General features: G+C 34.6%; 1 protein-coding gene across 11 annotated transcripts in view; it reads right to left on the bottom strand.

Moving 5' to 3' along the window:
* The window catches only part of PUM2 (pumilio RNA binding family member 2), a 92577-nt gene that overhangs the window by 26504 nt on the left and 50855 nt on the right, over window positions 1-15218 (bottom strand). For 8 of the 11 annotated variants that reach the window (XM_067703617.1, XM_067703618.1, XM_067703616.1 and 5 more), the window contains 3 exons: window positions 7263-7406; window positions 6856-7146; window positions 2513-2749 (listed from right to left, as the gene is read on the bottom strand). In XM_067703617.1, the coding sequence (XP_067559718.1) occupies window positions 2513-2749; window positions 6856-7146; window positions 7263-7406 (672 nt within the window). The remainder of the gene's footprint in view (window positions 1-2512; window positions 2750-6855; window positions 7147-7262; window positions 7407-15218) is intronic. The other 3 variants (XM_067703624.1, XM_067703625.1, XM_067703620.1) reach the window with 2 other exon arrangements.

Here is a 15218-nt window from a genome sequence, read left to right as displayed (position 1 = left end):
TATTCACTTTTCTGTGAATCAAGTAACTAGCATGAGCAAAGGCATAGGTGGTTTAAAAAAAAAAAAAAGTTACCTGTTTCATCCAATATTTTAAGAATATCGATATCCAGGCCTACCAATAACTACAATGGCTATATGTCTTAAAAATCTCATAAGAAAATCAGCTGGAACTAATTAATTACAACCAATTCTAATGAAACTGAGAATTTATCCCTATTTTATGATATTATATTCTTAACATGTGAGCAGAGTAAGATTATTTTTAAATGGCTATGCAAATTCATTTTCATAGGTATTTTATCAATCAGCAGCCTTGATAACTTGATTCATGAAGAAATCCACTTCGGGGATATACAATTTAAAAAATATATTTTTTAGACCAGAGAGCATGTAAGTCTTGCATCGTGATTCAATGACATGAAAACGAAAGATAGATTATTTCCATGAACACTACACAAAGAGCAAATTTATGAAATCTACTTAATTATTTTCAACTTGGCAGGGTCTATTCCTTGTTAACAAACAGGTTGCTAGTCATAATATGACTAAAGCTAAAAGAAACTGGGGAATCACAAAAGAAAATAATCTACAGACAATTTCAATCAGAGGTGTGTTTAAATACTAGATTAAATAAATACTAGATTTAGAAATACTAGATTTCAAGGTGAAGCTAAACTAAGGAGTTTAGCTTAAACCATGGGTACAAAAGTATCAGGCTACAATGTAGAACTGCTGGCCCACACGATGATTACTTCTCATAACTGACTAGAATTCCTTCTAGAAGCATCTATATGCCTGGGTTCTTTATAGTCAAAAAAAAAATCTAGATTGCTATTTAATTAGAGACATCTAAAACGTCATTTATAAACCAATTTCTAAACAAGCTATGTAGAATAATTAATGCCATTTACACAGGCACTAAAGCACAACGTAAGCAGTAACAGTTGACAGAAATCTGATCGGAAACTTATCTATGAAAAAAATGACAGGACGCGACAAATATAATCTTAACAAATAAAACACAAAACTATTACGAAAGGCTATTTTTAGGTTTGCTTTGTTCCAAATTTTGGTGTCAATTTCAAAGTCTCAAAGGCATGTTTTATATGGGAGTTGTAGGAATGGGTCTGAATAGAAATAATAAAAATCAGGAATTGAGTAGCTCCTATGACTAAGAAAAGATAAATGAAGGAAAGTGGTAGGCTAAAAACTGATAAGTTTACACAAACAGTGCTGCAAAGCAGATCTTAGGACCCCACTCAAATAAATTAATTGGTTGTATACAGTCAATATCCCCAAAAAGAGCAAAGGCCCAGAATTTGGGGTGGAGGACCAGTCTTTAAAAAAGAAATCTAGCCCACTTTGTAATAACATAAATCTAAATGATCATCACTGTAAAATATTCCTTTGTTACATGGACACTCACTATATTACTGAGCTTTAGGAAAAAATAACTATAGCCTTATGATAGGGATGGCGGGGTCAAACATAATCACTAATTTATAATATATCTGCTTACAAAAGCAACATTACTTTTTAAATCACAAGCTGATTTAAATCTTCCTAAGCACATAAGAATCAGCAATAGAATCTCTCAGTTTTAGCTGAAATGACTAGAATTACAAAAATCCAAAATCTAATTTTAATAAAATACTTTCTTTGAAGAGACAGGGACGGATTCATACACAGCCTCTGATATCCAAAAACCCTTCAAAATATACTGTTAACTACATGGCTAAATAATTCCTGGAGTGGGAAAAAGGTAACCACCAATTCAAATAATCTTGGGGTGGGGGCAATTTTAATATACAGATATAAACCAAAGTTCTAAATGTTCCGATTTCAAGGGTACAGCAAGCCTAGAACATTTTTTTTCTTAAACAATGTGTTCAAAAGTAAGAGAACTACATGGACCAAACCCATACATAATAAGATTCTCTAACTCACAAACATACTCAATTCATATACCCTGATATAACCCTGTGGTAAAATGGCCAGGCATTCAAAGGCCAAAGCAAAAACCATCATACTAAACTAAATTATTTAAATTCAATAACTTTGTGACTAATGATTGCTTTTGGTGTGCACAAACTTTTTTTTTGAATTTTATTTTACTTTTTTATACAGCAGGTTCTTATTACTTATCCATTTTATATGGTGTGCACAAACATTTGATCGTGAAATTTCTTTCACTATCACGTATAAATAATCGACTTTTCAGATGATCTAAAACACACACAAATCAAAAGCACAGACGAGAAAAAAAACACACCACTGTATTTCATAAAAGGAACATAAGATACAATACGGGTCTTTACCTTACTGTACATTAGACCCTCACTTTGAATTTTCACAAAAGTAGAACTTTTTCAAAAGGCTAATATCTATAAGCAAAAGCAATTTGGCATGTTTTATCCAACATTAAATATTTTACACATATTATAAAACACACACACAAACACACTCACATGTATACATACAAATAAAAAGGGTTTTGGTTTTTTTTTTTTACCTAAATGCAAACTGGATGAGGATCCATGTGATGAAAGTGATGGCGGTGGCGTAAGTGAATGTCCTGGAGTTTGGCTTGGCAGAGGCATGCCTATTGGACTTGGAGAGGAGGAAAATCCCAGACTATTGTAAAATGGTTGCCCTATGGGTGCTAGGCTGCTACTAGATCTTTTGTACAAGTCAGAGCTAGTAGATAGAGACTCTCTCCTTGTGGCACTACTACTTGCAGAACTGCCAACTGAAGAAGAAATAAAAAAAACCCTAATTACATACAGTGTTAACTGAATAAAACCTATCCCCAACTCTTGCTGGGAAATAACAGAAGTGATCACAATAATTATTTTTAGAAACATTATAGAGAAGATAATTACTGTGATAACTATACATACTAACTTATTAATCATAAAAGGGTATAAATGCACCCCAAGAAAATAACCAAATATTTAAGAGCAGTCACTCATATGTTCATTATTTCACACATATTTACCATTGACACATATGATTACTGTGCTTTAATACCCTGGTATGATTTATAAACCCTGAAATTGTAAGTTGTCTGCTTTAGGATATGCTAGAGATTAAATTCCAATAAGGTTAAATTTTGGTAGTATCCTAATCTCTGGAACCAAGTTCTTAGACTTCAACCCAATGCCAAGAAAAGATTATACTGATAAACAGAATATTAATACATTTCCCTCACCATTCACATTTGATTTGGCTTCCAGCTTGTGTTCAAACCATAGTCCTTTAAAGTCCATATTGGCCCGAATATTAGTCAGCTGTGAAGTATAGATGGCAGCTAACTCCTCAGTACTTTTCACACTACACATTCTCCCTATCCTTCAGCAACTAAGTTACAAAATACATATGGAAAAATCAAACTTTCTCTTAGAAAACTGATAGCTCTCATTACTGTTATCAACCAAAGACATGTGTTCACTTACCCCTCAGGATCTTCCATTCCTAAGATTCTATTTCTGGCCTCATGAGCCCCTTACTCAAGTAAAGACTGATCAGCCTTTCTTTTCTTATATGGTATACAATTATATCACATCCCTTATTGTTCTACATACCAATTTTTTTTTGTTTTTCACTTAATCCCCAATTCAACTATTAACCTTCTAGTTTTTTTCTTTTGTACTTCATAAAATCATAAAAAAATGGTAGGTTCACATTACCATGTAGCTATGCATGCTCAGAAAAGCAACAAGATCTGGCTGTTAATCAACATATATTTGGATAATCAAATTCTTTACTAAGTGTTTAAAAGGGTTGTCCAAAACTCCCAATTCATAAGTCTCACTTAGAGCCCGTATTTTCAAGTATGTTTTTTACTGTTTCTAAGCCTTTTTAAACTGAAGCCTTTATATCCAAAATAATTTCATAATACATTTCTTAACCTATCAAGTTTTTTAAGGACAAGCTCTATATTCGGACCAATATGGTAATTCTTTTCAAGAGAATTTTAAAGTTTCTATTAGGTTGTGGTTTTCTAATAGCAAGTCAATTATAAATAGATCATAAGGGTACAGATTAAAGAGAAAAATTAAGCAGAGCACATGATGGTAGACCAAGTTAAGCTTATTAATACAGATAGGAAACTTAATTACATTGGTTTTACCAAATTTAAAATTCTATAAAGGAAAAATACCAGGCTCACACTACTGTATTAAGCAAAATATTATATAAACAGTATTCAATCTTTTAAACCAGTGAGTGCAGTTTCTGGAAGACTGATCATGTTTTATTGAAATTCTCACTTTTTAAGATATATTACAGGGAAATACTAGTAACTATATGCATTTTTAATAGCAAAAAATAAACACTATTGTAAGAATGGTTTTGGCAAAATTGTCAATGGCTATATTAACTATGCTAATTTAAAAGGACACTGTCAAAGTGATTTTTCTAAAACATGGCTACATTTAAAATTCCTATTTATTTCAGAAAACAATTTATATGACAAGGAAAAAGACAACAGCTCTCTAATGAGAGCAGCAGCACTATTATTCCCCTGGCAAATAATCAAAGAAACCATAGTTTTGACACATGCGATATTATTTTCCTCTAAAAAGGAAAAGCCAAGCCGAACATTTAAAAGTAATTCAGAAATAGCTTTACTTTAAACCTAACAAACTGGCTCCTTAAATTTTACTATATGCCTAAATTATCTGCAACAGTATGACTACAAAATATAAAACAAAGTATACCTAAAATATCTAAGCGGCTAGACAGTGGAGTCACTAATCATTTATCAACTGTGGACAAAATGTTAAATTACAAACTTTCAGTTGTAAAAGAACATTCTAATGGGTCATAGAAATGGTGATTTAATTACTTTATTACAATGGCTAAGCTTCCTGGTGAGCTGAGTTATAAACTGGGGTATTTAACACTACTAAGTATTAATAATTTCATCATATGGGTAAAAGAATGTGTATATGTTACTGTGTGTGTACATGAGCACATAAACACATTACATTTTAGCTTTCATATAGGTATGGAATTGCCATAATGTAAAAAGGCAATGGGTAGACTTCGAAGAGTACCTAAGTGCAGCACTTGAATGAACGCTCATAAAATGTCCAAGAGGAGGGAGATGACAGGTTATTTATTGGTATTTAGGGGTGGCAACTGTTAATGTCCTCTGAAGCAAGGTAAAACAGAGGTACCCCAAACTGGAAATCAGAATGGAGTAAGCAATGCTCATAAATAAGGGAGGAACGAAGATGATTAGTTTTGGGGAAAGAGGCATCTGCAGGGGACATGTGTAGAGAACAAAATGTTGATGGCTCATCAGTTTCTGAATGCAGGGGGAAGGCTCTTAACAACTAAGAGACAAATGGGAATTTGGAGTTCCTACAAATCTATACCAGACCGAGATTTATCAAGTCTTTTCTCTATTTTTCCTGGATTATTTAGGGTCTACAATCTATAGAAACTAGTTATTTCCACACAAAAATTTTTTTTTATAAAGTTATATGTTCTTTTGATTTTCTCCAGCAATCTAGGATTATCTGGGGAAAATACTTGTCAATTGTGTTAGAAACAAAAAAATGAGTCTATGGGGGCACTTGGGCGAGAGATAAAAAGACTAAGCTCCAAAAGGAATGAAAAAAAATCAAACAGGAAAATTAAGACTAAACAGTCTTTATGTTCACTAGACTTTTCCTCAGAAGTTCCCATGCCCATTTCTTTAGGTAATTTTGTATTAGGCAAATATATTTGCCTTTTGTATTTCATTGTAACAAAAAAGCATTCTGCACCTAAAAGTTTATAGTTGTTCTAGACCATCATATTTATAAATATGAATGTTCAAGAAGTTCAGAAGATACTGTCTTAGAAAATTGGCAAGCACAGTTAGTAATGACTGGCATGTGTTAGTTTTGCCATTTTTCACACCAGAAAAGAATATAATTTAATGTGGTGGGAAAACAGATGAGAACCAGATTTTAAGACTCAAGGACATGAGAGGAATAAAAAACCTCTTGAGGTGTGAATAAATGGCCCTGCCCCTCATAAAGAAAAGGCTGTCAATTGTACCAAGAGAATGAGAGTAAGCTGTTTTTCCTCTGTTTCCTGAATACTCTGGAAACACCAGAGACTGATAATACAATGTGTGTCAACAGGGTGTCAGTGCGGGCCTCTTCTGATTTCAGCTCTTCCTCAGTTACAAAATCAGTTTGTGTGGGTAAATTATTTATTTTGTGAAGCTATTTAAAATTTGGATTTCTTAAGGATTATATATAAAACTAGGATATGGGAAAAAAAGTCCTTTTAAATGAACTTCTAGTGATAAAGGCTAAGTTGTTTAATATAAAGATAGGCATATTTATCTTAGGGGTTTCTGTTTAGAACATTATATCATATTTTATTTTTATATATTATACCAAATAGAGATCATTAACAACCGTTAGCATTTAATAAGAATAAATCATCTGATGAGCACACAAAAATTATTTTAAGACACCAGAAACTTAAGATGGCAAAAATATTTACTTCCTCGAACATTAATATTATAGAGCAAAGGGAAGAGCTAGTAATTAGCATAATACATATTATCCCAAACAAACCTTACTAAAACAAAAATTACAGTAATATAGTTCTTAAAGCCAGGGGAAAATATATTATATTTGAGTAAAGCATGGACTGCTTGAAATGAGTTAAGCATTCCTAAATGTTACAGGAGGTGGTTTTTCAGCTACAAAACTAAACCAATAAACCAGTATCTTATTCCTGTCCTTTCTATACCACAAGCTATTACTGTTTATATTAATATTAAAAACAAATACATATACCTCATGTCCACTTAGCAGAGTACACTCATCTTAAAAAGAAACTTACCTGATGAGCCAAATCCACTGAGGGCTGAGCCTATAGCAGCACCCAAAGAGCTACTGCTTCCAAAGCCAAGAGATGTACTTCCAGGTTGGCCAGGTCCGTGAGAAAATAAAGAACTGCTCTGGGAGCTATTAGTCAAAGAAGTGCTCCCATAAAATGAATTCGACTGCAGATTAGTGCTTGGCTGCTGCGGCTGCTGCTGCTGCGGTGGTGGCTGAGTGCCAAGTGGCCGGAAGAGACCATTTGTGCTGCCTGTGAGACTATTTGCAGTTCCTCCAGCTGCTGCTGCTGCTGCTGTAAATTAAATTTCAGACACTTCTTAAAACTACCCAGAAAACCATTTTCTATTTTTGAAACATCTCAAACAACACCAGAAAAATATTATCCCTGAAAATGTCAGTTACACTTACCAGCTTGTGCTGCTGCTGAACTAATTAAAACAGGTGTTGGAGCCATTAATCGAACTGGAGCTCCGAGGCCAGTTCTTGCTCCAGGGCCAACCACTAAGGCACCAGTCTGATCATAATAGGCAGTTGGAGTTAGTACTTGATAGCCTAGATAATATCAAAATAAATGTTTACCAATGAAAACATTATAGAAAACATGTATTTATTTTCCCCCGTATTTGTGTTTTTAATCAACACAGCTATTTATACTGTTAATATAAAAACGTTAGTCACCATATAAAAGCAAACACAGCTGAGAAGGTATTACTAAATATATGAAAATGTACTAAAGCACAAGTAAATTTTTTTCCTAAATTTTAACAGAGATGCCTCTCACTTATGGACAACAAAATGATGAGATATATTCCTTGATATTGAAACCATAGGTAATCAAGGGCTGATGCTTGAAAGTTATTACCATTTAGTCAGTTGTCCCAAGAGGAGAATGGATAGAAAGACTACTGGGAAGTGAGGGAGAATGCTGTACGATTTATTATGCAATTTTAGTAAATTTCTAAACCAAGTGCCTCATTACCAGCATTCCCTTAGATTTTCATTTGTAAGCAGCCCTTTAAAAATTAAATCATGATATAAACAGATAACTCAAAATCATAAGGTTTAACAGTCAATTTGTAAAGGTTCTCAAGCTGCAATCTGAATGAAAATCACATAGGCATTAGTTTTATTACAGCCATGACCACAAGGCAGGTGACAATTTGCATTATTCAGAACGACAGGTGAGTGAAGTTTATCTCTTCATAGACCTTCTCAGTAGGGACTCCTCATCTGAACCACAGAATAGAAAATGACTATTTCGAACAGAAAACTGACTATTTTGCCAATTCTCTCAAGGATGGTGCATAGTAAGTACCACTCAAGATGCATGGGAGAGAAGTTAACTATATATATATACCGTGGATACTTCAAGGCAATAGGGCTTATTCTCTCCCAGAACGCAGGCTGAGAAAGGCTGTCTTATACAGTAACAAAGACTCAGGCTCAAAAGTCTGAGGACCACTTGCAAAACTGCACTGGCAGCCTTGGATACTTTTAAATTTAAACACTACTTTTCCCACTAAGACCAAAACTTTCACATGAAAAGGCTGTTTTAATTAAATACAGTAATTCTGCTTCGCAATTACCATTTTACTAATACAATGGATATGAATTAGGAGGTCCAGCCAAATGAAGAGAAGCATCGGGCAAAACCTAGGAGGGAATGTAAAGCTTTCAAGCCCTCTCCTCATGGAGTGAACATGATGAATTTGAGAAGATTATTAGATATCCAACTGTAACTGTCACATAGGATATGCAAGTCTAGAGTTCAGAAGAGCGGTTCAGGCTGGAATTATAAATATGGGAGTGGTCAACGTAAGGATGGTATAAGCTAAAAAAGGACAAAATCACCAAGAAAATAAAAGGGCAGGGCTTATGGCCTGAGGGTACTTTACATTAAGAGGTTGCAGAGAGCAGGAACAAGGGAAGAGACTAAGAGGAAATAGCCAGTAAAGAAAGAAAATTCAAACAATTTGGTCTCTTGGAGGCCAAAGAAAAAAGAATTTGAACAAACACTGAGTGATCAACAATGTCAAATGCTACTAAAAGCCATTAAGAGTTGAGAACCTGACCAATGAATTTAGCAACATGGAAGTCATTCTGGTAAGGATAAAAGCCAAACTGTAGTGAATTCAGTAAAGAATGGAAGAACAATAAACAAGTACAGAAATGCTTTTGAGGAGTTTTGCTGTAAAAAAAGGACCAGAGGCGAGCTACACAAAGGGGGCTGAGAGTAATTTTTTTCTTAACCAGAAAATGTACTTGATTAGCAGAGCATGATATTTAGGTGTTTAAAAATTTTTATTGTTATTGTGAAATAAAACACATAAAAAGTACAAAAAACAGTACATCATAATGACTACAACACAAAAAAGTATAACTACCATCCAAGCCAAGAAACAGAAAATTGCCCAGCATCCCACCTCTCGAAAGTCCCTGCTCTACCAGTCTTCTCTTTCCCTTAGAGTTACACATTCTACTTCCCATAAACGCTTCTCTCTAAACAATCATTTGGTTTGAATTATTTAAAAAATTTTAGGTACGATTCATCCATGTGGTTATACAGAGATCTTCTAGTTTCCATCTTCATTATTGTGTAGCACCTCATTGGACAAACACCACAATGAATTTATCCATTCTACACTTACACGGTTGCCAGTTTGGGGCCACTGCCGACAGGACTGCCATAAACATTTTTGTATATGTATGCTGGTGTGTTATGTATACGTATTTCTCTAATCTAAGGTATATATCTAGTAGTTGACACCCTGGGCCAAAGGGCATGTGTATTTTCAAACTTTGGCAAATAATGCCAAGCTGCCTTCAAAGTGGTTGTGCAAATTTACATGCTTACCACCTTGGTATTAGAGTTCCCATTGCTCCATGACTTCAGTAATACTTGATAATGTCAGACTTTTAAAAACTGGCCAATCTGAAAGACAGGCAGAAGCGTTCTGTTGTGGTTTTGATTTTCTCTCCCCATAAGGAAGCTGAGCATCTTTTCATATGCTAATTAGGCACTGGGATTTCCTCTGGGGAAACAGCTGTTCAAGTCTCTTTCACCCATTTTCCTATTGGTCTGCCTTTTCTTATTGATTTATAATTCTTTATGTATGCTGAATTCAGGTGTTTCACTGTTTTAATGTATTGCAAATATCTTCTTCCATTCTTAGCCTGACCTGTGATTCTCTTTATGGTGACTTTTGAAGTAATGGGTTCAAATTTATTATTTCCTTTATTTTCACAAAAAAATTTCCCTATATCATCTTCTAATAGCTTTAAAATTCCACTTTTCCACACTTAGGTCTAAAATCCAAATGGAGCTGAGTACTGAACACAGGATAAGGCAGCGGTTCAATTTGTTGCCCAAATCATCAATTTTCTTTATTTCATCTTATTTATAAAACAAGTCATTCATTCCTCCCTACTGCTTTTTGCTGCTTTCTTTGCTATTAATTAGGTGGCCATTTCTTTTGGGAATCTCACTTTTGGGGTCTCTACTTTGTTCCACTGGTCTGTTTGTCCATGTAGTAATTCAACTGCAGCTTTAGAGTAAATCTTACTCTGTAAGTTAGAACAGAGCAAGTCCTTCTACTTACTTTTGTTCTTTAAGAATGTTTTGGCTAATCTTGACTCTTTGCATTTTCATTAAATTTTAGTATCAGCTGTCAAAAAGAACCACCAAAAGAACCCATTGGGATTTTTGATTGGAAATGCACTGAAACTACAGGTTAATATGGGGAGAACTGGCATGTTTAAAATATTGAGTTGCCCAATGGTTTGTTTATTTAGGTCTCCTTTAATGTCTAAACAAAGCTGCTTCCCATAGAAACTGGGCACATTTTTTGTTAGACTTATTCCTAGGTACTTCTGACTACTGTAAATAATAACCTTCAAATTTTTCATTTCAAAACATTATGGTGTTGGGAGTTCCCTTGCAGTCCAGTGGTTAGGACTCAGCGCTTTTACTGCCGTGGGCCTGGGTTCAATCCCTGGTTGGAGAGCTAAGACCCCGCAAGCAGCGCAGCATGTCAGGGAAAAAAAAAAAAAAGAAAAGGCTGTTGGTTAACAGAAAGATTTTTTTTTTTTTTTTTTTTGCGGTACGCGGGCCTCTCACTGTCGTGGCCTCTCCCGTCGCGGAGCACAGGCTCCGGACGCACAGGCTCAGCGGCCATGGCTCACGGGCCCAGCCGCTCCGTGGCATGTGGGATCCTCCCAGACCGGGGCACGAACCCGTGTCCCCTGCATCGGCAGGCGGACTCTCAACCTCTGCGCCACCAGGGAAGCCCTAACAGAAAGATTTTTAACCTGATTTTTATATCCAAAAACCTTAACAAAAACACATTAATTCTAATACTTTATCTGCAGATTCAGTTAATACAATCATATTTTCTGCAAATGACAGTTGTGTTTTTCTATTTACAGAACTTTTTCATTTTACTAGAATTTCTCTCATGTTATATACTGGCTAGGCTCTTTAATACAATGTTGAAGAGAAGTATCGTTAGCAGAAATCCTTGTCTTATTCCCAGTCTTAGATGGAACACTTCCAAGTATTTCCTATAAATAGCAAAGTCTATCATCCTTGGGAAGTGGGGTAGGGTGTTTAATTCCCTCCTGACTCCCCAGCATATTAAAGACGTTATCTTCTGGTTCATAACTGTTAAAGAGGTTTTTTTTTTTAAAGTCAATATATAAATTTATTATGCTTTTCCTGCATCTTTTGAGAAGTTCTTATGATTATTATCTTTTAATGTGGCGAATTACACTGTGATTTGCTAATGCTCATCTTGCATTCTTGGGATAAAACCAACTTGTTCATGATATATTATCCTGCTTTACATTGCTACATCTGGTTTGCTAATATTTGAGGATTTCTAAATCCATGTTCATAAGTCTGATGAGCCTACAATTTTCCTTTTCTGCACTGTTTGACGGGTTTTAATATCAAGATAATGCTAGTACCATAAAATGGCATGGGAAGAACACCCTCTTTTTCTGTTCTCTGGAATTTTAAAAATTGGAATTGTTGGAATTATTTCTTCCTTGAATGCCTGATATCATTCACCACTGAAGTTGTGCTGGTCTGGAATTTTCTTGGAATATTTTTGATTACTCAATTGATTTAATGGTAATGAACTTTAGATTTTCTATGTATCCTTGAGTGTGTTTGGTTACATTGTTCTAGTTATTTGTCCACTTTGTCTACAATTTCCAATTTCTTAACATGAGATTGGTTCCGAATACCCTCTTATGATTATTTTATTTTTCTGATATTGGTTATTATGTCTTCTCTCTTTACCTTTTTTTTTGATGAACCTCTCAGAGGTTTATCAATTTTATTAGTCTTTTCAAAGACGTAAATTTTGGGATAACCTGACTCTTTTAACTATATGTTTGTCATCTATTTCATCCACATCAGTTTCTATCTTTATTATTTGGCTTCCTTCTACAATTCTTTGGGTTTATTCTCTTCCTTTTATGGTTCCCAGATAGAAACTTATTTTCTAATGTATGCATTGAAGCCTATATACTCCTGCCATTTGCAGCAACATGTATGGACCTAGAGATTATCATACTAAGTGAAGTAAGCCACACAGAGAAAGACAACTATCATATGATATTGCTTATATGTGGAATCTAAAAAAAAAAAAACGATACAAATGAACTTATGCACAAAACAGAAACAGACCCACGGACATAGAAAACAAACTTATGGTTACTAAAAAGGAAGAGGGGGCAGAAATTAGAGAAGTTTCGGAGTAACATATACACACTACTATATATAAAATAGATAACCAACAAGGACCTACTGTATAGCACAGGGAACTATACTCGATATTTTATAATAACCTATAAGGAAAAAGAACCTGAAAAATAATATATATATATAAATATAACTGAATCACTCTGTTGTACACATGAAACTAACAACACTGTAAATCAACTATACTTCAATTAAAAAAAAAAAGCCTATATACCCCTCTTCTATGTTTTGTTTTTAAGTGTAGGCCACAAGTCTAAATATGTAGCATTTTCATAATCATTCAGTTCAAAAGTTTCTAATTTCTATTGTATTATCTTTTTGTTACTTATCTAAAAGACACAAGAGATTAAAAAAGACATGGTCCCCACACTCAAGAATTACACAATTTGTAGCGAAAATAATGTACTATATTCTTAATTCTAAGATGCCACTTATTTTCAGACATGACATTGATCAAATAACTTTCCTTAGGGAGAAATACATAACTCTTCCACTTTAATTTTAACACACTTTATACCTCCAAACATGGTAAAATAATTAAGAAAACAAACCACAAATAGCTAAATGAAACGCAAGGAAGACAAAAGTAGTAAAGAAAGGAGCAAGTTATGTGCCACAAGAATGGCAAAAAGAATGATTATTATTATTTTTCTTTTTTTTGGCTGCGCCACGCGGCCTGTGGGATCTTAGTTCCCTGACCAGGGATCGAACCCACAACCCCTGCACTGGGAGCACTGTGTCTTAACCACTGGACTGCCAGGGAAGTCCCAGGAGGAATAAGTATTAATGAACAAGCAGTGGGAAAGATTTGGGAAGGCTTCATGGAAAGGATCATATTAAACGATGAGAAGGAAAGTTAATCACAAAGTATAAAGCAAGGCTTTAAAAAGGAAAATGTAAAAGTATATATCCCAATTTTGCTTAAAATTTATAGAAGTGTATTCTAAACTAAAAGTATTAGCTAGGGCTAAAGGCATAAAAGGATATTTGTGGAACAGTATGTGGTCTAGTGTGTTAAAGCATAGGACCAGGACAGTACTGATTAGGTTAAAAGGTATCAATAGTTTGGAGCTATATTAATGAAAATGTTAAGAAGCAGAATGGTATGAACTAACCTGTATTTTTGAAAGGTAACTGAGGGGAGAATAAAAAGATGGAATAAACAGAAGAGATTGGAGGCAGACAGAGTTAGTGGGAGGATATAGGAGAAGCTGAACAAGAATAGCAGAGATGAAAAGAAGTGAACATGAGAGAATAAACAACAACTGGCAAGTCACTGAATGTGGAGCACAAAAGAAAACCAAGAGTTAAAGATGACTCTGAGAATGAAGCCAAAAATTTCTAGCTCAAGGGGATAGCGGGGTTAATAGTGAAATAGGGTAAACAATAAGATAAGCAAATTTGGGAGAGGTGAGTTCATTTTTGGACATTTTCAGTTTAAGGAGTGGCAGGAACATATACACGGTAACATCTTGTACAAATGTAGAAATGTGTTAAGTGTTCAGAAAAGAATCCAAGATGCAGACGTAAACTCACTGGTTTACTGGTATAGGAAAGACAGGTGAAAAGATGAAAGTAGTTAAGACTCTTCCACAGAAAAAATATAAAGTATCTCTGTTTTTCCAATATTGAAACTAAGGTTCAAAGAGGAAAGTAACATGGCCAAGGTCACACAATTAATTGGCAGAGCAATATGGCAGATCTGACTCCAAAGCATCTAGTCACTAAAGCCAGAAAGTCTTTTACATTTAAGTGATATACAGAGGAAAGGGAGACTGACAAAAAGCAATGAGCAAGATGGGAGAGCCAGGAGAGTAAAATATCACACAAATGTAGTGGAGAGGAGCTGCAGAAAGTTGGACATACAACAAAGTTGTGTAATACAACAAAGAATTGAGAAAAGTAAGGATGGAGGAGAGGAAGTCATACTTTGGCACTGAGTTACATTAGAGCTACGTATGAAAAGGAATCGTGGAGGCGGGGCTTAAAAGAAGTGTGGGGTAGAATGTAAATTCTGAAAGGTAGTATAAGAGGGGAGCACAAGAGAGATAAAGCTTTTTAGGATGAAGAGGCAGACTAGCATCGTGGTTATAGAAAAGGAGGTGGCAGAGGGAGAAAGACTGAAAATACAAGACTAAAAAACAATGATGGCATATATAATCAAGCAGAAGGATTGAAAGTCTATAATCAATACAGTACAAGGAACAGGGATTTGATGGATGAGAAGTGAAGGACAGAAGGTGGAAAAGCTAAGGACTGCATGAGATTTGAAGAAATAAACAATTTTCTAAGCAAGCTTTTGTATTAGCTTTATATCTTTAAACCATATAAAGATATAACACATAAAACTTTATATCTATGTAACTATTTGAATAAGGGAGAATTATTTCATCATAGTCCTGGGCAGAATAAAGTATAGAAGGTATTAGAGAAAAGTTTTACAATGAGGGAATCATATGAACAGTCAACAAGTCACTTAGGCACACAAATATTATTTCTAGTAAAGCCCTTTTTGTGAAAATGATTTTTACATTTTACAGTTGTAAAGGGACTAAATGTTGTGGCTTAGAAGGTTAGGTAAAATAATTTGGTTTTTT

Source organism: Pseudorca crassidens, chromosome 14 (genome assembly GCF_039906515.1).
Source record: "Pseudorca crassidens isolate mPseCra1 chromosome 14, mPseCra1.hap1, whole genome shotgun sequence".
In the NCBI taxonomy this organism is placed as follows: domain Eukaryota; kingdom Metazoa; phylum Chordata; class Mammalia; order Artiodactyla; family Delphinidae; genus Pseudorca; species Pseudorca crassidens.
Note: the sequence above shows the minus strand (reverse complement) of the source record. Positions and strands in the feature narration are given on the sequence as shown.